The sequence below is a fragment of the Vanrija albida genome (assembly GCF_041260175.1).
Source record: "Vanrija albida strain AlHP1 chromosome Unknown contig_2, whole genome shotgun sequence".
Classification (NCBI taxonomy): Eukaryota; Fungi; Basidiomycota; class Tremellomycetes; order Trichosporonales; family Trichosporonaceae; genus Vanrija; species Vanrija albida.
The window spans coordinates 87,217-109,044 of NW_027191421.1; the positions used below are offsets into that span (position 1 = coordinate 87,217).

A 21,828-nucleotide genomic window follows, 5' to 3' on the forward strand; every position below is an offset into this window, starting at 1 on the left:
CCTCGGGCCAGGTACCTAGCATGCCTCCTGACCTGGCTACTTGCCTGCGCGCCAATGTCCTGACACATACCGATCTGACCGGCCGGCTCTGCGCGAGCAGCAAGCAAGCCAGCAGGGGTTAAATGCGTCCCCCCGGCCCAAATGGGATCATGGGCAGGGCCCGTGGCTCATGCCGCCTGGCGCTGGCCTCCCTCTCGTCCCGTGCCTGCTATTACTACTTCGGGCCAAAGTCACTCGCGAGACGCCTGGCGAGGCGCCTTGGCGACGTCGTCCGAGGCAAATAGTCATGTCGGGGGGTGCACATGGTGTCATGTTGTCGTGCATCCGGCAATGGCGGTGGGCTACGCTGCGGCTGTGAGTGTGTCTGCCCACGACTCACTGCTCCCTCCTCGCTGCTCACTGCTCACTGCTCACTCCCAGCAAGCAGGAGAACAGCCCCCATGCACACCCCCGACCCATGCACCCCTCCGCCAAGAGCGCACCCACCCGCCCGCGCCAAGCTACGCCGGCCAGGGCATCCCACCCCCCAGGCCCGCTGCCAAACCAAAGTAAGCACCGACGTCGGCCCTGCCCTGCGGTGCCTGCGATGCCTGCCTGCCCTGGCGCTTGCGCTTGCGGCGACACATACGCTGGCCAGCGCGCCCGCTCATAACGCCGCTCGGCTCCCGGCGCAGCTGGCTGCGATGCTCGCACCAGCCCACGACTGAGCCCGAGTACAAGCACGCCGCTCGCACTGTTTGTGTTTGCCCCGTGTCCGCCGGCGCGCCGAGCCTGCGGCGTACACCGCCCCCCGCCGCGTCGCCACCACAGCCCCCGCCACGACGCGGCGGCGCCACCGGCCTGCTTCCGGCGGCCGAGCACGTGCGGGGTCGTGCGCGGCCAGCCATCGTGTTATCTGGACGCGCGCTGCATGCGCTCTCGACGCCAGCGACCCGCACTGACTGACACTGACACAATTGCCCACTGGCACTGGCCTACGGCTGACTGACACAGTTACTCGCGACGGCGAATGGCGTTGGCGAAGCCCGCTGCTATCCTTGGCCTCCGACCACGCAGGCTGGCTATACCTGGCTCACCTCGCTCACTAGCTCACAAGCTCACTAGCACTGCATCGACAAGCGCCTTAACCCCGCGCGCTGCACGTCGACGCTCGCCGTCGTCGACGCGTCGACCCAAACACATCCCCCGTCGTCAGCCCCCTTATCTACCCTGCACTCCCATGACGACGGCCGCTTCTTATCTCTCACAGGCCCCGCCTCGCCCACTGACGACTCCCACTCCACTCCACCCCACTCCACACCGATGCAACCTGCATCCACGTACGATACAAAACACACTACGCTGTGCGCACACGGCACGGACAATGATCACGACGACGGCGGCCGTCTAAGCGAGCCTCTATTGACAAACGGGAGCAGTGCGCTCATTACAACAGCCAGGCGGGGCGTGGCGGGTGGGGATGGGACGGGGACGGGACGGGGACCTGGGCACATGGGTTCATGGGGGGCGTGGGTGGGCGTGATTGAGTGATGGAAACAGTGGTGATGAGGAGCGGGGGTGTGTGGTTGGTTGCAGCGGGGAGTCGGCTCCATGGTCGCGGGGCGTGCGTGTCCGCATCGTGTCCGCAGCAGGTGGCCTCCACGACGCAATGGCAAGCTTCCCCTTGTGTGCGACGACAGGCTACCCCTTGTGCGCGATCGCAGCCTACCCCTGCCAAGCTTGGGCTCAGCGGCGCGACCGCTTGCGCGGAGCAAAGAGCCGGCCGAGGACCCAGCGCCCGAGCACGGTCACCACGCCGACACCCGGCGTCGCGCTCACGACCGTCGCGAGCAGCGGCACAAGCCCCGCGTGGTGGCGCGAGCGCGGATATCTGTCCTCGATCGCGCGGCGGACGCACGAGTACACGAGCGCGTCGTCGACGGCAAACACGCGCGCGACGGTACGCAGCCGGGACATGATCGGGCCGTCGCGCGACGTCGTCATCGACATGACGGCCTTGTCGGAATAGTCGGGGTGCGTCGCCGACGCGAGCGCCTTGTCCGTGTCGCTGTCGCCACTCGAAGACCGGACGTGGGTCGCGGGGTTCAGACGCGGCGCCATGGGGCCTGTGTGTGTGTGTGAGCATGCATCTTGATTGCACTCCATTCCCCACCACTTTCCCGACTCACCGACGACAATCTCACACACGTCAATGCCCGCCGACGCCAGCTCGCCGCGCAGAATCCGCGCAGTCTCCGCCCGCGCCGTGGCGATCATCTGGGGCGCCCCACCCTGCGCTCCGAAGCTGGGAACACGCAGCTCGAGCTCCTCCACACACCCCGACGTCTCGACAAACAGCACACGGCCGTGGGGGCTGCCGACGCCACGGGGCTGGGCGAGCAGATCACCGAGCGCGCGAACCACGCAGAGGGGGTCGAGCACGTGGGCACGGTAGAGCGCCACGAGGGCTTCTTCGTCGGTTCGGACGAGCGACGACGACGGGAGGTTGATGATCGGGGCGGCGTCGGTCGGGAGCGTGTCGGCAAGCGTGTGGGGGATATCGGGCGAGCGCGGCGGGCGGCCGGGCAATGCCGACGGCGCGGCGCACACGATGGCGACGAGCGCGAGCCCATTATCGCGGCAGTACGCGCGGACCGTCTCGCCGGCGTGGGCAAAGCGGCCCCCGCGCTTTGGTGGCGAGGGTGGCGCCGACGGTGGGTACGCCAGGAAGCCATCGCCCGAGTCGTCAATGACAACGGGGACAACCGCACCGGTATGACCCGGATCGCGGGCCTGGAGCTGCTTCTGAACGCCCGACCACGCAAGCAGCAGGGTCGACAGCGGTGCAGATAGCGGCGAGATAGGACCGTTGGCAGATACCGTGTTGACGGGCACGAACGGAAACACGGTGTAGCCGGATTTTGCCAGTCTAAGCGTGAGACTTTGGCCGGTGGCTGCGACATGTCGTCAGTGGTGGCGAAGCGGGTACGCTGGGCGTCAACCACTTACGGTCGGCGGCGCCAACAACTACCACGGCTAGACCGCTCCCGCTCTCGAGGGCGCGGCGGGGCGGGACGGCCTTGACACGCGAGCCGATGCCCACCAGGCCGAGGGCGGCGCGGACTTGGTCGTTGACCAGCGAGGCACCCGCCTCGAGGGACAGGGACAGGAGCGCGGTGATGTCCTGGGTCAGGGAGATGAGCGCCGAGGAAGACGAGGGGGGCGCGGGGCCCGGCGGCGGGCTGACTGGCACCGAGGCCGCAAAGGGGAAGCGGTCGCCCGCCGAGGTGTACTGTGTCGGCTGTGGGTGCGCCGCACGCTGGTGGAGCTGGCTGTGGTGGTACTGGTGGGCGTGCCGGTGGTACTGGTTGTGCTTTTGGTCGTATGTTGTCGGCGACGGCATTGTGGGGGATGGGGGGGGGAAGGGGGGGATGGGTGAGATGGCTGTGGTGTTTGCGTTTGTTGCTGAGTGGGTGGGAACGAGGGGGCAAGGGGTGGGTGTGGGAGTCTGGCCAAGTGATGATGATAAGGAAGGCAGTGACGGCGAGCGACGGCCAGAGCTGATCAAACGTCCATGACGATGGAGGCGAATGCGGGGCGCGGGCAAGAACAGAGCTTGTGCGGCGAGAAGCACAAAAGTGAAGAGTGCGATGGGGACGACGAAGAGCAAGAAGTAGAAGTAGAAAGGCAGATGAATCCGTAGACAGTCATCGTCGCCGTCGCGCGGGTTCCCCACAGTCAGCGGCGGCCCACACGACTCTCACACACAGCCAAACATTCCACGGCGACTGCTCCCCCTTGCGTGGCGGCCCGGTTAGAGGCAACCCGAGTGCAGCAAGCAGCAGTGACAATGCTCGTTCCTCGTTCCCATCCAGCCGCGGCACAAGGACAAGAGCACGCGTGCCAGCAGAGTTTGTCGACACGACGCGGAGCCCATAAGGGCCACAAGGCGGCTGAGTTGTCGTAATTCACAGTTCTCACGCGTTCCAGTTTCAAAATCGCGGAGGGAGAAGGGGGCGCGTGGGCGGCGTGGCGGCGTGGGCGGGCCTCGACTCTGCCAGGGTGGCGGGACGGGTAACGCCACGCCGGTCACGTGAGTGGGTCGCAACGTGGTCCACGAGATATCCACGTGGGAGACCCTGAGACATCCATGACGCGCTTCCTTCAACCGCCGCTCGAGCTACAATGTCGCCGCCGGCTCGTTCCCCGCCTTCCTCCTCCCCATTGCTCGTCCATCCCACACAACACCCCATGGCCACCTCGGACCCGCTCACAGCCCTAGGCCACGACATCTTCGTCGACGTCCTCTCGCACCTCGGCGCCCGCGACCTCGTGCACGCCGAGCTCGTGTCCAAGGCCTGGCTCGAGGCCCCGGCCGAGCACGCCGTGGCCCTCTGGCGCAGCGCGTGCTATGCCGACGACGTTGAGCCGGCCCTCCTGTCCGCGTGCGAGAGATACACTGCCGGCGGGATATGGCGCTCAGAAAGAGACGAGTGCAACGCCCGGCTCAACCCTTATGCCCTGCTGCGGAGGGAGACGGAGGGCGAAGGGGGCGAGGAGAAGAAGCGGCACGTCGACTGGCGGTATCTCTGTGAGTGTGGTCTGGGCATGGGAGGTGCACTGGAGGGGTGCGTGGAGGCGAGGTCTCCTGCAAGCGGGGCGAGTATGGCGCGGGGTGGTCGAGCGAATGACCCCCCCTCAGCAGGGTGGGCCGGCTGGTGACGGCTTGCTCGCACAGCAGGGAGGGCGAGACCTCCGAGCTTTGGTCTGTGGACAGGCAAGATTCACCTCCCAATCCCAGCGAGCGGGGACGGAGAGATCCAGAGACATGACACCGGCCGGGGCATCGACTGCCGGAGCAAGCGCGACCTTTCCCGAACACCCGCTCACACCACAGGCAAAACCCACACCGAGCTCGACACCGCCTGGAAGCACGCGCGCGCCCGGGTGCGCTGGCTCACGCCGCCCACCAACGCCGTGTGGCGTATCAAGTCGCTGCTCGACGAAAACGTGCTGCTGTGTACTGGGCGGACTGAGGGCGTGGGCCTCGCCGCCATCGACCGCACGACGTCGCAGCTGCTCTTCTCGATCTCGGGCGTGTCGGCATGGACGCACTTGGAAGCGGGGCGCGGGTTCGCAGTCTTCGACCGCGCCGAGGAGGAGACGGACGACGATGACGTGATGGGCACGAGTGGTGAGAGCGTCGTGACGGCGGAGCTGACGCCAGTCGACTCGGTGTTCGAGGTGTGGCGAAACGAGAACGCGCGGTCGCGCCCCGGCGCGCTGCCGCCGACCGGGGTATCGCCAATAGCCCACACGGCCGAGTCGCACTACATCTGGGGGGAGGGCGAGTACCGGCCCGGCGACGAGAGCGTGCCCCTGCCTCCTGGGCACATGGAGTTCTATCGCGTCCTGACGCCGCCGGTGCGATGCCTTGCCTTCCGGCTGCATGTCGACGACGCGGATGGGCCGCACCCCCGCGCCGTGCTCGCAGCATGTGGCATGCCAGCGCTGTACATCTGGCACCTGGAGGAGGAGAGGCCTGTGGACGTCATCAAGAGGACCGGGGAGGACAAGGGGCGGGTGAACGTGAGTGCATGTTGCGGGGTGCGCTGACTCCGCAGTACATCGAGCTCGACGACCACCACATCTTTGTGTGCCACGGGCGCCAGATGCACGTCTACTCGCGCGCCACGGGGACTCGGGTTGTGTCCTTCCCGCAGCTCGGGACTGCTGCGCGTGACGCAGCGACGGTTGCCTTTCCACTGAGCATCAAGAACGACTTCAAGGCGATTCCCGACGAGGAGCGGCACCGCGACGCCCCGGACGTCATCCCGGGCGAGGGCGTCCCGGCGCTTATCGGCCGCGCCAACGTTGTCGGCGCTGTGCGCGGCGAGCCTGGGTTCGACGGGGCGATCGCGAACGGCATTGCGAGACATCCCATCAGGATCCGGCCCGACCAGGTTGTGGATATCGACTATGAGTTTACTGCGTGAGTCGGGCGTTTCGGGATGACGACTGACACCGACAGCTGCCACTTCACGTCGACCGACCTCGTCTGCACTACGAAAACCGGCGCCGTGTTCGTCGTCCGGCGCTATACCGACGTGCTCAACGAGTCACTCACGCTGCCCGAGGAGGAGCGCGCGGCGTTCATTGCACTCAACACGGTCGTCATCGGGATGGAGACGCCGCTCAAGTGGCTCACAACGTACCGCGACCGCATTGCCATTGTGACGGTGGGTAGACGCGAGCGAGTGCAACCCACTGACATGGCGCAGCAGTTCAACGTCGTCGTCATCGACGGCAAGCAGTTCCCCGACGTGCCCCGCGGCCCGACGCCCGCCCCGGTCCCCGGCCTCGCGTCGTCGCGCCCCAAGCTGCAAGCTCACGTGCTGCTCGGCAACCACCCGCAGGCTGTGAAGATGGCGTCGTGCGTGCAGATGGACTACCGCGGACTGTACCTCACGTACTGGGCTCTGGGCGAGTTTGAAGGCTCGCGGCACATGCCGGACGAGCAAGCCGCGTTGACGTTTCCGCCGCCGCGTGAGTCGGAGCTATTGGCGACCGCTGACGCGCAGCCGCACTCGAGGATTTCGGAATGTGCGTCAAGGTGTGGAGCTTTGGGCCGGAGTAGGGAGGCAAGGGGACGAGACCAATTGCATGGGGTGTCAACATCGATGTGGAGGCGGGGTCGGGGCTGGGTGGAGGCGAGCAGTGGCGGCGAGTGGAGGAGCGACTACATCTGACGTGCTATGCACGCGGCGACATGGCATCTGTCGTCGCAACTACTCGACGCGACGGGCCTCAGGCACCTGACGCCATCGCTGACCGCGGCCATTCTCTGGAGTTTAAACGCCGTGGAGTGGGTCAGCGGCCCGAGCGCGCCGACGTCGGGTGGGCGTGGCGGGTCGGCGACCAAGCCACGACTGCGGGCAGACAGTCGCCGATATCCTGTCGCCGTGGCACTGTGGCGGCGCACTGTCCGCGTCGGCGACAGACGACCCCACCACTGACTGTATTTGTCGGCGCGACGAAGGGCGTATGAAACACGCCAGCAGCAGCGGGGAATCACACAATCTCGCGACATGGCCTGGCGCCAGGAACAGCTAGCGGCGCGCGATAAAAGGGGCGAGGCGACGGCCAGACTGCCACCGACAATCACCACCCACAATGACCAAGACTGACGCCGACACCGACGCCGACCTGCACCCCGTCGCGCAGCTGGAAACCGCCGCCGCGCCCAAGGCGGCGTGGCATCGCAGCCCGATCTACGCCGCCTTCGTGCTCGGCCTGTGCAACTTTACGGCCCCGGGCAGTGCGTCGCGTCGCGCCGTGGCTAAGCTCACACTGCAGTCTGGGTCGCGGTCAATAGTCTCGGAGGCGGGGGCGAGAGCAGCCCGCACCTCGTGAACGCGGCCAACGCGCTGACCTTTTGCCTGATGATCGCGACGGCGTTCCTGTCGCCGGCGATAACGTGGGTGCTGCTCCACCCTACCCCTCCTCCCCCTCCCCAGATCCCCCTGCTAGGCCGCGCCGCGCGCTCGCTGACGCCACAGCAACACCGTCGGCGTCAACCTCGCCCTCTTCCTCGGCGGCGTCGGCTTCGCGCCGTACGTCGGCGGGCTGTACGCCAACAACGTGCACGGGGTCAAGTGGGTCGTGGTTTTCGGCGCCGCGACGTGCGGGCTGAGTGCGGGGCTGTTCTACGCGCTCGAGGCGGCCATTGCCATCAGCTACCCCGAGAAGGAGCGGCTCGGGCTCGTGTTGGGGATTTGGATGGTGTGGCGTGTGCTCGGGCAGGCTATTGGCGGCGCGATCAACGTAAGGTGAACAACAGGCCACGCTGACGCCAGCTCGGGCTCAACGTCTCCCGCAGCCAGGCCGGCGCGATCAACCCCAACGTCTACATCGTCTTCATTGCGCTCCAGTGCGTCGGCCCGCTCAGCGCCTTCCTCCTCCCCCGGCCTGGGCAGATCGTGCGCCGCGACGGGCGGCAGGTCAAATTCTACACGCCCTTCTCGTTCGCGCACGAGCTGCGCGAGACGGCGCGTGTGCTGGTGTCTAAGGAGGTGGGTATGCCCCACTGGCGGGGCTCGCTCTCGCGCTGACGCGCGCTTCGCGCCAGTTCCTCCTCGTCATCCCCCTCATCGTCCAGGGCGTCTTCCCAGAGTCCTACAACAACACATACATGGCCACGCACTTCACGGTCCGCGCGCGCGCGCTCGGCAGCTTCGTCATGGCCCTGGGGTGCATGGTCGTCGCGGTAACCCTCGGCTGGTTCCTCGACTACAAGCGCCTCTCGCTCAAGGCGCGCGCGCGCGCGTCCTTCGCCTGGGTCGTCGGCTTCCGCGCCGCCCTCTGGGTGTGGGCGCTCGTCATAAACGCGCACTTCCCCAGTGCCACCGCGGTCGACTGGAACAGCCCGGCGTTCGGGCGCACCTTCGCGCTCTATGTGCTGATTGGGACCAACTTTCAAGAGAACTACATGTGGCTCTACTTCGTCATGCACTATGGTGCGTGCCGGGAGAGGGAGGAGGGCTCGCTGACGGTCGCCCAGTGGCCAAAACGCCCCAGGACGCGGTCCGCACCGCGTCCCTCCTGCGCGCGATCGAGTCCGCCGCCCAGGCCGTCGCGTACGGCACGTCGGCCGTGCCCCAGTTCAAGCTCATCGAGCAGGCGGGCGTCAACGTGGCCATTTGGGGCGCCGCGCTGCTGCCTACCTGGCTGGTGGTAAGGCGTATCGGCGTGGACTTGAATGGGCCGGAGGAGAGGGAGGCGGAGGGGGCGGAAGGGGGGAGAAGGTCGAGTAGGGGGTGGTGCAGCCCCGCCGTCGGCTGACCTCGCTGCGGCGGCTCTTAGACATGTTAGATGCAGCGCTGCCGCCGACGTCGCCGTGATGTATCCGTGCTCGTCCCGTCCTTTGGCGGCCGCCACCGGAACCCCCGCACATCAGCCACAGTCCCCCACGCCGTGCATGCCGCCCCACGCATCCTGCAGCGTCAAGCATGCCATGCAGCGTCCCCAGCCTTATTGCTCGCCCCACGCCATATCTTATCTCGGTATCACGACTACACGTCATTCCAATGACGTCAGGGGTGCTAGCACCGCCTGCGCGCCGCCAAGTCCCACACAAACAAGCGGCGAGGCGACCTCGTCGTCTCTCATCACCCCATCACTGACAACAATGGGACTTGCTTCGAAACTAGGTGGGTCTAGCTCACGCACAGCGCTGACGCCCAGCCGCCGCACAAGCGGCCCAAGCGCAGGCCGGCGCCCCTCCGCCCGGAGCAGGGGGCTACGCCGCGCCGTCTGGCCCGCCGCCCGGCCTCGCCCCGGGCGGAGGCTACGCCGCGCCGCCAGGCCCCCCTCCTGGCCACCCCGCGGGGGGGTACGCCGCGCCGACGGGCCCGCCCCCCGTCCCCGGGCTCGCGACGCCCGCGCCGCCCCGCCAGCCAGACCTCAAGGCCGACGTGCCGGCCCTGCTGCAGATCCTGCGCACGACCGTCAAGGAGGTGGGTTTGGGCGGCGAACCAGCTGACGGGATAGCAAAAGATCGACGGGTTCTACAAGGACAAGGACCTCGAGGCGATTGCGCGCCGCCTCGTGCAGAGCAACGTGCTCGGCAGCATCTCGCAGCGGCTGCGCGTGCCGCTTACGCTCGGGATCGACCTGGCAAAGGTCGCGCTGTACGACGTCGTGATCCTGTGCGACGACAGCATGAGCATGAAGGCGCACCAGGGCGGTGCGAGGATTGACGAGCTCAAGGAGTGGGTCGGGGGCGGGGCTAGCTGACGCCCAGTATCCTCGCGCACATTACCGCCGCGTGCACCCTTCTGGACGAGGATGGAATGTAGGTGACACGATCGAGACGGTGTTGACTCCCCCAGCGCAGTCCGCTTCTTCAACTCGAGCGTAGAGGGCAACAACATCAAGGCCGAGTCGCAGGTCGGCGAGCTCGTCGACCGCGCCAAGAACACTTGTGCGTGCCCTGCTGATTAGAGACGACTGACCCCGCACAGCCGGCACGCCCATGGGCACCAGCCTCGACGAAAAGGTCCTCAAGCCGCTCCTCATCAAGCCGGCCAAATCCCTCATCAAGAAGCTCAAGAAGCCGCTCCTCGTCATTGTCATCACCGACGGTGCGCCGTACAATGAGAAGGGCGTCAAGAACAACCGCGACAAGCTGCCCCAGGTCATCAAGCAGACGGCGGCTGAGATGGCCAAGACGAAGTGTGCGTGTGGCGTCGGGGGCTCGCTGACGGCAGATGGCGCGAGCGCAGTCGCGTACCAGTTTGCCCAGGTCGGCGACGACAAGCAGGGTGGGTAGTGTGAGACGGCACGGCTGACGCCGCAGCCCGCGAGTTCCTGTCCTGGCTCGACGAGGACCCCGCGATCGGAGGGTACATCGACCAGACGATGGGCTTCGAATACGAGCAGGACCAGATGGCCAAGCAGGGTGCCGAGCTCAGCCGCGAGGTGTGGCTCATGAAGCTGCTCCTCGGCGCGATTGACAAGTGGGTGGGGTGCCTGGGCAAGCTGACACGCCCAGCTCGTACGACATCCAGGGTGAGTATGGGGCCCGACAGAGCTGACGGCAGACGAGAACCCCGTGCTCGAGCCCTTCCGGGGCTAGGTGTGATCTGATTATTGTACGTTTGGGCTGTGGAATGAAAGTGCTTCGGGTGGAGTGGGGGGCACCAGCGGCACGAGCATGGCCAGCGCACGTCCGTCGGCCTCAAGATATACATGGTCGATAAGCTAGTCCGCCGGCGCACATCAAGCGCGCCGGTCTGGAGGCCGCCGCCTAGGCAGCGGTGAGGCGCGCAGGACGCGAAAGGCACTTGTGGTGCTTGTGCCCGTGGCCGTGGGCCTTGCTGGGCGCGGCGCTGCTGGGGGCGGGGGCCGCGGGCAGCGTGACGGCGAGGATGGGGACATCCGAGGGGGCGGCGACGGGTGCGTCGGACGGGGTGGCAGGCGCGTCCGAGGGCGCAGCGGCGCCAGTTGCCACGGCCGGCGTACCGCTAGCCACGTCAACGGCGGAGATCACATCCGAGGCGGTGGGGGCAGCTGTGTCGGAGACAGCGGGGAGGTCGGAAGCAGGGCTGGGGGTGGCGGCGAGTGACGGGGCAGCGGTGGGCGACGAGGCGATGTCAGAGAGAGCAGCAGTAGCCTCGGCGGCCGACGTCGGCGCGGCGCTTGGCTCGGGGACGCTCGGCGCAGCGGCGCTGGAAGCGACCGCTCCAGTCGAGCTCGCCGCCGCTGTCGTCACTGCAGCCGTCGCACCGGCCAGCGTCGGGCTGGGCCGGACCGTAAACGTCTGGCTCCACGTCGTCGCCTTGTTGCTGACCTTTGCAAAGTCGTTGGCGTACTTGAGCGGCGCGTCGACGACGCCGGCAAAGCCCGAGCCGGCGGGACAGAACTCGATATCGTAGTCTGGCGCGCCGTTCCTCGTGTCGCACGCGTACAGCGCGGCGCCGGACTGCTCGTCATACGCGTACGCGTACGAGTCGGGGCACGCGTCCTTGAACACGTGGTAGAAGTCGACGCCGGAAATCCCGCACAGCGCCGCGTCGGCCCCGTACGCGCCGGTACAGCAGTCGCGGTTTCCCCAGAGCTCGTCGCCAAAGCCGGAGAGGCACGCGCCCGCGCACGCGTGGTTCACGCCGGCCGCGTCGACGTGGCTGCGCATCTGGGGCGGGCACACGGCGTTGATGTTGGCCGCGCAGCGCGGCGCGTGGCAGTCGGCGCGCGACGGCGTGATGGCCATCGGGACGTTGAAGCCGTCGACGAGGGAGATATCGTAAAAGTCGAGCGTCCAGTCGCCGGTCGTGGAGAGCGTGAACTCGGCCAGTGTGGAGGGCAGGTCGTCGCCCGAGGCGCACTGCAGTCCGGTGGAAGTAGGCGCCGGCACGCAGCCGGTGCGCGCCCACAGCCGCATGCCGGGGTAGTTGTCCGGCACGCTGAAGGCTGTCGTCTCGCCCGCGGGCAGCTCCCAGACGGGCGGCTGCTCGAGCTTGGCCGAGCCGGCGAACGAGGGCCAGAGTGTCTGTGCGCACGAGTTGCGGACGGTGAAGGTGCGCGCGTGCTGCGCCGCGGCGAGGGCGGGGAGGAGGGCGAGGAGGGCGAGGAGGGGCATAGGGGGTGGGTAAGGAGTGTATTGGGTGGGTAGGGCTTGCCAGAAGCTTGGTGGGTTGGGTGGGGGGTGGTGAGAGGTCAGTGGGCAGCATGCCGACGATATATGTGCGGCCTGGGGTGCGCGGGCACTCTGCGGCTGAGGTGTCTGTGGGCTGGTGGTGCGCCTCGCGCTCAAGATAGACACGAGGGACGTGAGCTAGGTGTCGCGGCGGCCGCTGCGGTAACCGAGCGCACGGTGGTCCTCAGCAACGGTGTGATAAGACCGAGGCGGAGGGTGGTTACCCAGTGAGGGCCCAGTGAGGCCGAGCACGGTGGTCAGGTTGCCGAGCGTCGCCGCAATGCCGCGGGAAACGTGACAATCGAGGAGGGGGTAAGCCACTTCGAGGCGGTCAGTGCACTCTCGAGCCGTTTTGACAGGGAGAGGTGTGGGTGTGCGTAGCCATGCCCGCTCGGTGCACGCTGTGGTCGTTTTTTTCCGCGGTGTCGGCTCGAGCCGGCTCGCGCGAGGCGTCGTCGGGTTGGATTAGATAGTGAGGCTCGGCATGCCAAACTCAAAGGCGGATGTTTCCTCGAGTCACCGTGAGGGAAGCTAGACCCGACTCTGTTGGGGGGACGATGGAGGGTGGACGGCTGAGGGAAGGGGCAAATGCAACGATGGACAGTGTCGCAAGCCGAGTCCCAAGTTTCCGCACCTGAGGTGATGCCCGCGGAGGCTTTGTGGCGGCGGCGGCGCGGTGTGACGTCTTGTTCGGCGTGCTTCTTGGGAAATGCAATGAGTGTGGGTGAAGAGGACAATCCATCGTGGACCCCTCAGAGTTGTGCGCATGTTGGACAGGATGTAAGGGGTATGGTGTGCGGCTGAGTGGATCGGCGTCGAGTCGCCACCTATAAATCCCATTGTCAACAATTCCCACTCTTTCTCTTTCTCCATCACTCATCATCCAACCGTCGAATACCACCCGTCTTCCTTCAACACGCAACAGTCCACCAGTGCCATGTTGCATCCTACCCATCATCCGCGCCATGCACCCTCTATCGAGGGCGATGCGAGCGACACGCCCACCGCGAGCACCAGTGTCGCACCTTCCCTCGCCCCCAGTCGCCCCGCTCCCGCCCCCGCACTACCCGCCTATCACTCGAACAACACTTCCACCGTCACCAGTGCAAAAGCTCCAACAGCCTTCCCCGCCAGTCGTGACCCCCTCGATCTAGGCATCGACGCCTTCCTCCTCGTCGCGAGCGTGCTCGACCCCGAAGACGTCGTGGCAATGAACCAAGTGTGCCGCGATTGGCGGCGGACCCTCCTCATGTCGCCGATGCCATGGCGTGTCTCGTGTCTCCGTGCTCGCGCGGACGATTGGGATCGGGTCGAGGCCGTCCGGGCCGCTTTGGAAGTGGACGGCGAGGTGCTGGACGCCGCAGCCCTGGCGGAGCGCGAGGTACACAAGTGGCGCGAGCTTGGTAGGTCGCCGCCATGACAGTAACCTGACCGATGCAGCCCTCATTCACTCCCGGACCGAGAGGCGATGGACGACCGGCCCACTGTGGACGACCGGCCCACTGCGGACGACTACAAGGCCTCTCCAACTCAAAGCCGAGTTTGGACTGAACGTGGATTCCCACACTGGGCTCATCCTGGCCTGGGGCTCGCCCTCGACTCAAAAAACACTGTTCGATCGCAAGACCCTTCAGCCGCTTAAAGTGCTGAATAAGGACGAACATGCAAACTTCCGCCTCTTCAATGGTAAGGCCAGATTTGCAAGCTCCGACTGGGCCGCAAATGTGGTCACTGTATCACGTAGCTCAGACGAGGGCCCCTCCATTTCATTCAGTCACCCTGTCAAGCACAAGGGGCCTTCGGCATTCCTAAACGAACTCGTCCCAACGTCAACCGAGGAGGGTGTAATGCTTCTTGACTATTACACAGATCGGTGTCTCCGTTTCTATTACCCTCCCTTTGTGGACGCAGTGGAGATCCCGCTGAAATGTGACCTCACTGTATGTGCTACCGGTCACCTCGAACGAGCCTGACAACATACCAGCCCACTGCAGTTCCGCACCTCAGCAACACGGTCTTGGTTGCTCTTTGTCACAAAGTGGCCTTCATCGTTCATCGCTCCAGCGGCTCTCCCCAGTTGCCATTCAGGTTCCCGGCGATGGACAGGTCGCCAATCGTCTCCATGGCCTTTCGTGTCGTACACCCCAACAAACTGGCAACGACCAAGTCCCCTACCGAAGATTGGCACTCGCAGTCTATCAAAGGTGCGGGCCTACCTAGGGCAACTCTGACGATGACCCGGCAGTTCCTACACTTCCGCCCCACTCCCTCCAGGCGAATGTTGACCGATTGTGAGTCCTCCACACAGGGTCGAAGCTGACTGCGTAGTACACGTGCCAAGGCCTGTTTCAACGCGAGGGACTTGATTTGCGGGGTCGGGGACCGCACAGTCTACATTCTTCGAGACTACCGCACTGTGTGTGAACGAGTTGTCGACCTCCCAAAAGGTGATCACGCCGACTACCTTGCCAAGCACACCATAGGTATTGAAGTCTCCTCGACAATTTTAAGCATTGGCGCCCACTCGCATAGGATTGTCATCCAAACGGTAATCCCAATACACAGTATCAGACACCGCTAACGTAACAGGCGTGGGGCTTTGTGATACTCGATTCGCGCAAGCTGCCGAGTATCCCGGTGTCAACAGACCTTTCTCAAGCACAAGCGATATCGCAACGACATCTCAACTGTCTGCTACTCACCAGGACAGCCCTATCCACGGCCTTTCCAATGTACGTCGACCGGATGGCCATCGACTCCAGGGCCATTTATCTGGCCTCTGCCAACGACCATGTTATTGTCACGCATGAGTTTGGCGACTAGCACGAGCGGGTGTGGGGTGTAGATTCAGTTCGATAACGGTTCATCCGTCAATTCTAGTTATGAACCCAGAGTATTATGACTGTCAGTTCTGTCCATGGAACCACATGGAAAACGGAGAGTAGCGACGTTGATGCAAGGGTAGAGGCGTGCAGGGACGCAGCCATGGCAGAGTGCACGAAGCGGGACGACGGAGCTCCCAGGCGACACAACGTGTCACGGTGCGGTGTGGGTGGCGGTGGCCGCGGTGCGGTATGTACTGGCTCTTTGTTCGGCGTACCACTAGGGCGATGTAAGTGTGTGTGTGTGCAGTCAATGGGAAGTCCTGAGGCCGCATGACGTCCAGTGCGTGTCGCGCCACGGTGCGCACACGGAGCGCATTGGCGCAACCTCGCCCCGGTGCGCCATGCCTATATAAACCCATGGCCCACAACTCTCCTCCTTCTCTCGCCCAACTCACCTCACCCGACTCTTCCACCCCATTCGTTTTACCTCGACACTCTCAACACACAAAACTGGCCACCAGTGCGATGTCGCTGCATGCTCATGATGCGCACCACGGCGGGCGCGACGCTGGTCATGCCCTCACGGGTGGCGGCAGCAGTGTCGCGGCTTCTCTTGGCCCCCACCCGACCACTCACAATCCCACTCTCCCCACCTCACACCCCGACAACGCTTGCGCCGCCCCCAACACCGGTGCAGATACAGCCCTCCCAGCCCCTCGCAACCCCCTCGACCTCGGCATTGACATCTTTCTCGTCGTCGCCAGCCTGCTCGACCCCGAGGACCTTGTCGCGGCAAGCCAAGTGTGTCGGGCCTGGCGCGAGACCCTGTCGATTTCGGCGGCGCCGTGGCGCGTCTCGTGCGTCCGTGCGCAAGCAGACGAGTGGGACCGCGTCGAGGCCGTCCGCACCGCCCTGGAAGCGGATGGCGAGATGCTAGACCCTGCCGCCGTGGCGCAGCGCGAGGTGCGCAGGTGGCGTGAGCTCGGTGAGTGGCCACCGTTTCCAACCTGACCGATTCAGCCCTCATTCACGCTCGCACCGAGAGGTGCTGGACTACCGGTCCACTGAACAAGACCGTCATGGAGCTTGATTTCGCTTACGAATTCTACGTCGATTCCAAGACCGGCGTCATCTTTACCTACTGGCAAGGCCGCTACCTCCTCTTGGATCGCAAGTCGTTAGAACCTTTGCAATATCTCCCTTTCCAGGAATGGGGCAACCTCCACTTCGTCAACGGCTGCCACACCTTTACCGTCAACGAGGTCACGCAAGCAGGGAGGCTCTCGCGTGTGTCACACTCCACTCTTTCGCTTGGTCCCCTTTCCAGCCTCAAGACGATATCGCCCCCGCAGTTTGCCCGCCATAGGCTGGTGCCAAGCTCTACCGCCGAGGGTGCCATCTTTGTGGAAGGTGCGATCTTCGGCTCCCATATCCATTTGTATACGCCAGCCTTCGTGAAGCTATTTGAGATTCAGTACCCACAGAATGCACCTGGGGCGCTCCCCGAGGTACGTACTTCCCATCAACTGTGGCTCATAGCAGGAGTAATGGCTAACCGAATCAGGTCTATGGGATACCGCACCTAAGCGACAAGGTCTTCGCATACATCTCCCCCACATCGGCCGTCATCCTTCTACGCGGCGACAATGGCGCAGAGTATCGAGCCCGTTTCCCGCCTGCACAACCTTTCAGCGGCGTTTCGCTCGCCTTTCGTATCAACAGTCTGTCCGGCAACCATTCCACTGCACTCAAGACCTCTATTCACGGTTGGAGCTCGCAATGCCTAGAGAGTGCGGACCTGCGCACGATCATCTCTAAGTGCAACACAATGGCTTCCGTCTTTTCACATTTGCCTATGAAGATCAAAGGGTGAGCTACCCCTGGCTAACTCACGCTTGAGGCTGACTGTGTAGTCCCCGAGCCGAGCCCTGCTTCAACCACACCGACCTTTGTGGCGGCGTCGGAGACCGCGTCGTTTGGATTCTTCGAGATTACGCCAGGGTATTTGAGCGAGTTGACGACCTTTTACAACACGAGCGCGACAGCTACCTCGCCAAGCATGCCATCTTCATCGAGTTCCCCTCTACCGTCTTCAAGATCATTGCGCATTCCAATAGGTTTGCTATTCAAACAGTACTTCGTCTTCCTAGTGAATCATGAGCTAATGGCAGGCCTCGGGGATTGTGATAATCGATTCGCGCAAGCTACCGAAGATGCCTGTGGCAAACGGCCACCGACAGACGCTCGCGGCCTCACCGACATGCTTCAAAGTCCTCGTACTCGCACAGGCAGTTCGCGATCCCGCAGAACGCTGGGAAAGTATCCACATAGATTCCAGGGCCATTTACGTGGCCGACGAGGGCCCGAAGGTTGTTGTCATCCATGACTTTGGCGACTGAGGAGAGCCCAACGGCGGTATAGCACTCGTTGGATGGCGTGCTTTCAGAGGGTTGTGCACCCAGAGTGTTATGAAGAGGGTCTGTTGGGAGATAGCATCCGTAAAGTCCTGTGGTTATGTCATGTTGACTTCCAATTTCCCGTCTCGTGAACTTGCAACAAGCGGCGAGTGCCGTGAGCATCTTTGGACGGGGACCGTGTTGCGAGGTCCGGGGGCGGGGCGCAACGAGGCCAAGTTGGATGACACGGCAATCCGTCGCCCCCATTCCGCCACAAGGGCGAAAGGGCGTCGCGTCGCACCGCCGGGCGCCAACAAAACACGTTGCGTCTTCCTTCTTCACTTCGCTCCTTCATTCTCACTCTCATTCACTCTTCTCACTCGACATTGACTTACCCCCATTCCACCCCCATCCCGCAACAGCACCACCATGTGCAGCCGCTCGACGCCCCCGAGGACTCGGCAGGAACGGACACTAGCGAGCCGCAGCCCAGCGTCACCGACAGCACGACTGGTGAGCTCCGACCCACAGCCCTGTCCCGCGACACCGCTCACACGAGCACAGCCGGCAACACATCAGGTCCAAGCGACGCTGCCGGCCCCGCCGTTGAAGGCATCATCGCCAGGACCGCATTCGCCACCGAGTCCCCCAAGAACCCAATGACTCTCGGCCCTGACGTCTTCCTCCTCATTGCCAGCACGCTCGACCCCACCGACCTCATCACCGCGAGCCAGGTGTGTGCCGCTTGGCGTGCCGCCCACCTCAGCAACTCGCTTCCATGGCGTCACTCGTGCCTCGCTGTCGATGCCGACGAGGCTGACCGCATCGAGGCGATCCCTGAGTGGACGGGCGAGGGCGTCGGGGCGGAGGTACACAAGTGGCGCGAGCTGTGTGAGTCGTGCCTGTCGCGGTGAGGTGGTAGCTAACATCCCAGGCTTTATGCACGCCGAATCGATCAGGCTTGGCGTACTGGCCGGGTTAAGACGGGGGTCCACAGGCTCTCCGTCGCCGCTCCACTCGGCTATCGGCTTCCCGTGGACTCGAAGAACGGTTTGATCTATGTGGAAGATGAGGATAACGGCAACATATTTGCCCTCGATCGCCGAACGTTCAAGCGTATGGGCATGTTAAACGGCAACAAGTGTGGTGACCTCCAAGTTCTGAACGGAATGGCCATGCGCGCATGCCCTGACACTGACGAGGTACACATCTTCGGCGTCACGGGGCGACTGTCGAAGGAATCAACTCCAATGCCCGGAAGGGCGGTCGCACTTGAACCTCCGCGGGTGGTTGAGTACCCCTCTCGGACGGATCCATCCCTCATCTTGATGGGCTCGCAGGGAGTCAGTGCACCAGTCGTCGTTTCATCTGAAGAGAACGGACTTCGGATCTACGGTTCTCCTTTCACGCCAGCCAACGACATCGAGCTCGAAGCGGAGGGAGAGGAGGATAGTTACATGGGTTTCCAGGTGAGTCTGAGCTTTGAGGTGCGACGTTTAGGGAGCCACGACTGATAGGAACATTGAGGTCGAGACGTTGCCATATTTGAGCGACAGCTGCTTTGCCTTCATTCAGTCCCCGGGCACTGTTCGCGTGTACTCACGTGTGATGAGGTCTATCCAGCAAAAGGCCGAGTTTCCTCTCCCTACAAACAAAACCCACGCCAGTGCATCGCTGGCCTTTCGCCTTCGACTCGGACGTTACTTCCAGGAACGCTCATCCATGAGCTCCACGGACGGAGAGCCTGATACCGGCTTCCTCGACATCCGCGGCCTATTGTCAGATGACCCCGGGTTCTCACAAACAGTCAAGCTGTTGGGAAACGTGCCAATGTGCTCTGAGGAGTACGTCTACCCAATGTGTCCAGTGTTGATGTCCCTGCAGATGCTTCAATCGCACCGACCTTCTCTTTGTCCACCGCCCTCGTATCTTGGTCATTCTCCGCAGCTTCCCCAAGGTGTTTGAGGAGGTGGTTGGTCTCCCCGCTGAAGAGCGCGTGGATTTCATCACCAGTCACACCATCGCCCTGCGGTTCAACTCGGGTATCAGGAGCGTCAAGGGACATGGTTTCCGGTTTGCTGTCATGACGGACGTGAGTCCCGACACAACTGGCTCAATATGACAGCCACAGGATGGGGACATTGTTGTGCTCGACTCTCGCACGCCTCCCAGTATGCCCGTCACCGCCGTCCCAAATTCTGGATTGCGCCCTCGCCTTCGTGCCCTGGTGATGATTGGGGCTGCCTCACTTGACGTCGGGGGGATTGGAGTGATCACAAGGTTCCCTTGGCAGTACCTGTCCATGCAAATGGATTCCAGGGCAGTTTACCTCTTCAACTCGGTCTCGAAAGTTCTGACGACGTACTCGGTTGACCAATAGGTAGGGCCCCCATACATACACGCAGAAGCGAATGAAATACATCTATGTGTGCACCGCGAGCAGCTCCCGGGGCATGGCTCTGAACATCGAGAGATCGGACAACACGAGACGCGTCGAACGGCCGACGCGTCGAGGACTGGACGCCAGTGACGTAATGGCGGGCCCCCGCGCCAAGCCCGTGGTTGTTCGACACGTCCTGTGCCCGCATCCAGCTTCTCAACTTCGACTCGACCTCGCACTTCCACATTGCCGGGCAGGGCAATCACCCCAGCGTATAATCCCCTCACCCATTCCCTCACATGCCCCATCGACCATGACGGCCCCCGACTCCCCCGTGGGCGAGCTCACCCCCCTCCCCGACCTCGGCACCGACCTGGCGCTGCTCATCGCGGCTCTCCTCCCGCCGGCCGACCTCGTATCCGTCAGCCAGACCTGCCGCGCCTGGCGCACGGCCCTCGCAGCAACCTCTGCGCCGTGGCGCGCGGCCGCAGCCCACCTACACGAGTGGGACAGCGGCCTCGGCCCACGCGAGCGAGGTGAGCTACCCACCCAGCCGCGCTGACCGCAGTCCTGCGGCACGTCCGCACCGAGTGCGCGTGGGCCGCCGGCGCGGTGTGCACCGCCTCCCGCGTGCTCGGGTACACGCTGGACGAGTGGATGCCGCTCACTGTCGACGCCGGCACCGGCCTCGCGCTCATGGAGGTGAGGGGGCGCGCAGGCGCAGCGGCGCTGGTCGACACGCGGAGCTGGGAGGTGGTAAAGATGCTAGACGAGGACGAGTGGCCTAGCGTCAGCCTGCACCACGGCGTGCTTGTGCTCACAGATGCCGCGGAGCTGCGCTGCGACTTCTTCGAGGTAAACCGCGCGCCCGACGTGCACCTGGCCAAGGTGCACACCCTGGCCGTGGCCGGCCTCACGGCATTCATGAGCCTGGGCTGGCCGCCGCGCGCGGCGGCCGTGGCCCACCTCGGTGGGGCGGAGCTGTGCGTGTCCGCCCCGCCGGACTGGGTAGGGTGCGGCGTCACGGGCGAGGCGGAGACCGCGAGGGCTATCGACGCGGGGGATGTGAGTGGCGCAGAGGGGCGGGCTGACGCCAGGCGATGCCCGTGCTCTCTGACACGCTGTGCGCGTTCACGCACCACGGCGTGACCGAGCTATGGGCGCGAGGGGCGAGGCGCGCGGCGTCGCTCGAGTCGGATACAGCCTGCGAGGCGGAGGTCGACTCGCCCGTCGAGGTACCCGCCGAGGCGCCCGACCCGACGGCCCCCTTGACGGGGGAGGGGAGCCAGGACGTGCCGGATATCTCCCCCTCCCCGCCCCACCCCATCAGGTTCCCCTTCTCGGACACGGACTGCGCGGCGCTCGCCTTCCGCGTGCGCCTGCAGCGCCTGTTCCCGACGCCGCCGTCCTCGGACTGGACGCCGAGCGAGGTCGCGCACATCCAAGTACCTGGCCGGGTCGAGGGCGACGAGGGGTACGACGCCGCCGTGAGCACGTTCAGCGAGGTGGACGCGGCCGTGAGGCAGTGAGTATGCTGGCGCCGCGCGCCGAGCTGACACCAGCACGTGCTGCAACGGGACCGACCTCGTCTGCGCGGTGCTCGGGCACACGCTGCTCATCCTGCGCGACTACGGCGCCGTGTTTGAGCGGGTCATGCTAGCCGACCCGAGCAGCGCGCACGAGTATCTCCGGCAGCACACGATCGCGGTGCGCTTCGACGCGCAGATCCGCGCCGTGCAGACCTGTGGGCCGCGCTTCGCCATCGCACTGGTGGGTCTGGTTCGTGGGCCGGCCGAGCTGACGGCAGGACCGCGACGTCGTGATCCTCGACTCGCGCACGCTGCCCGCTATGCCGGTGGACGTCGAGGACGACGACGAGCGCCCGGCCCTCAGCGCGCTCGTGCTGGCCGGCGCGTTTCCCTCCGAGCGGCGCAGGGGCAAGAACCGCCGCGTAGACGCCAAGCTCGCGCTCGACGAGCGCGCAGTGTACCTCTTTGCCGCGCGCTCGCGCACCATGACGGTGCATGCGTTTGGCGAGTAGGGTCAGGCTGG

The 21,828-nt window shown here is 64.6% G+C and overlaps 7 protein-coding genes across 7 annotated transcripts; 5 read left to right on the top strand and 2 right to left on the bottom strand.

The window, feature by feature from the left end:
- Nucleotides 1-1,725: 1,725 nt before the first annotated feature.
- Q8F55_001664 (uncharacterized protein) lies at nucleotides 1,726-3,382 on the bottom strand (the record flags this gene model as incomplete). Its single annotated transcript, XM_069350280.1, has 3 exons — nucleotides 1,726-2,105; nucleotides 2,169-2,933; nucleotides 2,989-3,382. The coding sequence occupies 3 exons, from the start codon at nucleotides 3,380-3,382 to the stop codon at nucleotides 1,726-1,728; spliced, it is 1,539 nt and encodes a 512-aa protein (XP_069210666.1).
- An 848-nt stretch (nucleotides 3,383-4,230) lies between these two features.
- Q8F55_001665 (uncharacterized protein) lies at nucleotides 4,231-6,798 on the top strand (the record flags this gene model as incomplete). Its single annotated transcript, XM_069350281.1, has 6 exons — nucleotides 4,231-4,570; nucleotides 4,877-5,568; nucleotides 5,604-5,971; nucleotides 6,011-6,218; nucleotides 6,261-6,525; nucleotides 6,791-6,798. 6 exons carry the CDS (start codon nucleotides 4,231-4,233, stop codon nucleotides 6,796-6,798), a joined length of 1,881 nt encoding a protein of 626 aa, XP_069210667.1.
- Nucleotides 6,799-7,152: 354 nt separating this feature from the next.
- Q8F55_001666 (uncharacterized protein) lies at nucleotides 7,153-10,574 on the top strand (the record flags this gene model as incomplete). The annotated part of the gene is made up of 14 exons (XM_069350282.1): nucleotides 7,153-7,297; nucleotides 7,336-7,456; nucleotides 7,539-7,803; nucleotides 7,836-8,051; nucleotides 8,108-8,495; nucleotides 8,540-8,712; nucleotides 9,249-9,494; nucleotides 9,529-9,749; nucleotides 9,782-9,832; nucleotides 9,870-9,961; nucleotides 10,002-10,214; nucleotides 10,248-10,301; nucleotides 10,337-10,496; nucleotides 10,532-10,574. 14 exons carry the CDS (start codon nucleotides 7,153-7,155, stop codon nucleotides 10,572-10,574), a joined length of 2,388 nt encoding a protein of 795 aa, XP_069210668.1.
- Nucleotides 10,575-10,786: 212 nt separating this feature from the next.
- Q8F55_001667 (uncharacterized protein) lies at nucleotides 10,787-12,118 on the bottom strand (the record flags this gene model as incomplete). Its single annotated transcript, XM_069350283.1, has 1 exon — nucleotides 10,787-12,118. The coding sequence occupies one exon, from the start codon at nucleotides 12,116-12,118 to the stop codon at nucleotides 10,787-10,789; it is 1,332 nt and encodes a 443-aa protein (XP_069210669.1).
- Nucleotides 12,119-15,525: 3,407 nt separating this feature from the next.
- Q8F55_001668 (uncharacterized protein) lies at nucleotides 15,526-18,452 on the top strand (the record flags this gene model as incomplete). The annotated part of the gene is made up of 6 exons (XM_069350284.1): nucleotides 15,526-15,586; nucleotides 15,698-15,985; nucleotides 16,021-16,508; nucleotides 17,834-17,909; nucleotides 17,961-18,287; nucleotides 18,331-18,452. 6 exons carry the CDS (start codon nucleotides 15,526-15,528, stop codon nucleotides 18,450-18,452), a joined length of 1,362 nt encoding a protein of 453 aa, XP_069210670.1.
- A 666-nt stretch (nucleotides 18,453-19,118) lies between these two features.
- On the top strand, nucleotides 19,119-20,054 carry Q8F55_001669 (uncharacterized protein; the record flags this gene model as incomplete). The annotated part of the gene is made up of 3 exons (XM_069350285.1): nucleotides 19,119-19,240; nucleotides 19,281-19,488; nucleotides 19,989-20,054. 3 exons carry the CDS (start codon nucleotides 19,119-19,121, stop codon nucleotides 20,052-20,054), a joined length of 396 nt encoding a protein of 131 aa, XP_069210671.1.
- Nucleotides 20,055-20,089: 35 nt separating this feature from the next.
- Q8F55_001670 (uncharacterized protein) lies at nucleotides 20,090-21,817 on the top strand (the record flags this gene model as incomplete). The annotated part of the gene is made up of 5 exons (XM_069350286.1): nucleotides 20,090-20,312; nucleotides 20,345-20,841; nucleotides 20,874-21,301; nucleotides 21,339-21,546; nucleotides 21,584-21,817. 5 exons carry the CDS (start codon nucleotides 20,090-20,092, stop codon nucleotides 21,815-21,817), a joined length of 1,590 nt encoding a protein of 529 aa, XP_069210672.1.
- Between the last annotated feature and the right edge of the window lie 11 nt (nucleotides 21,818-21,828).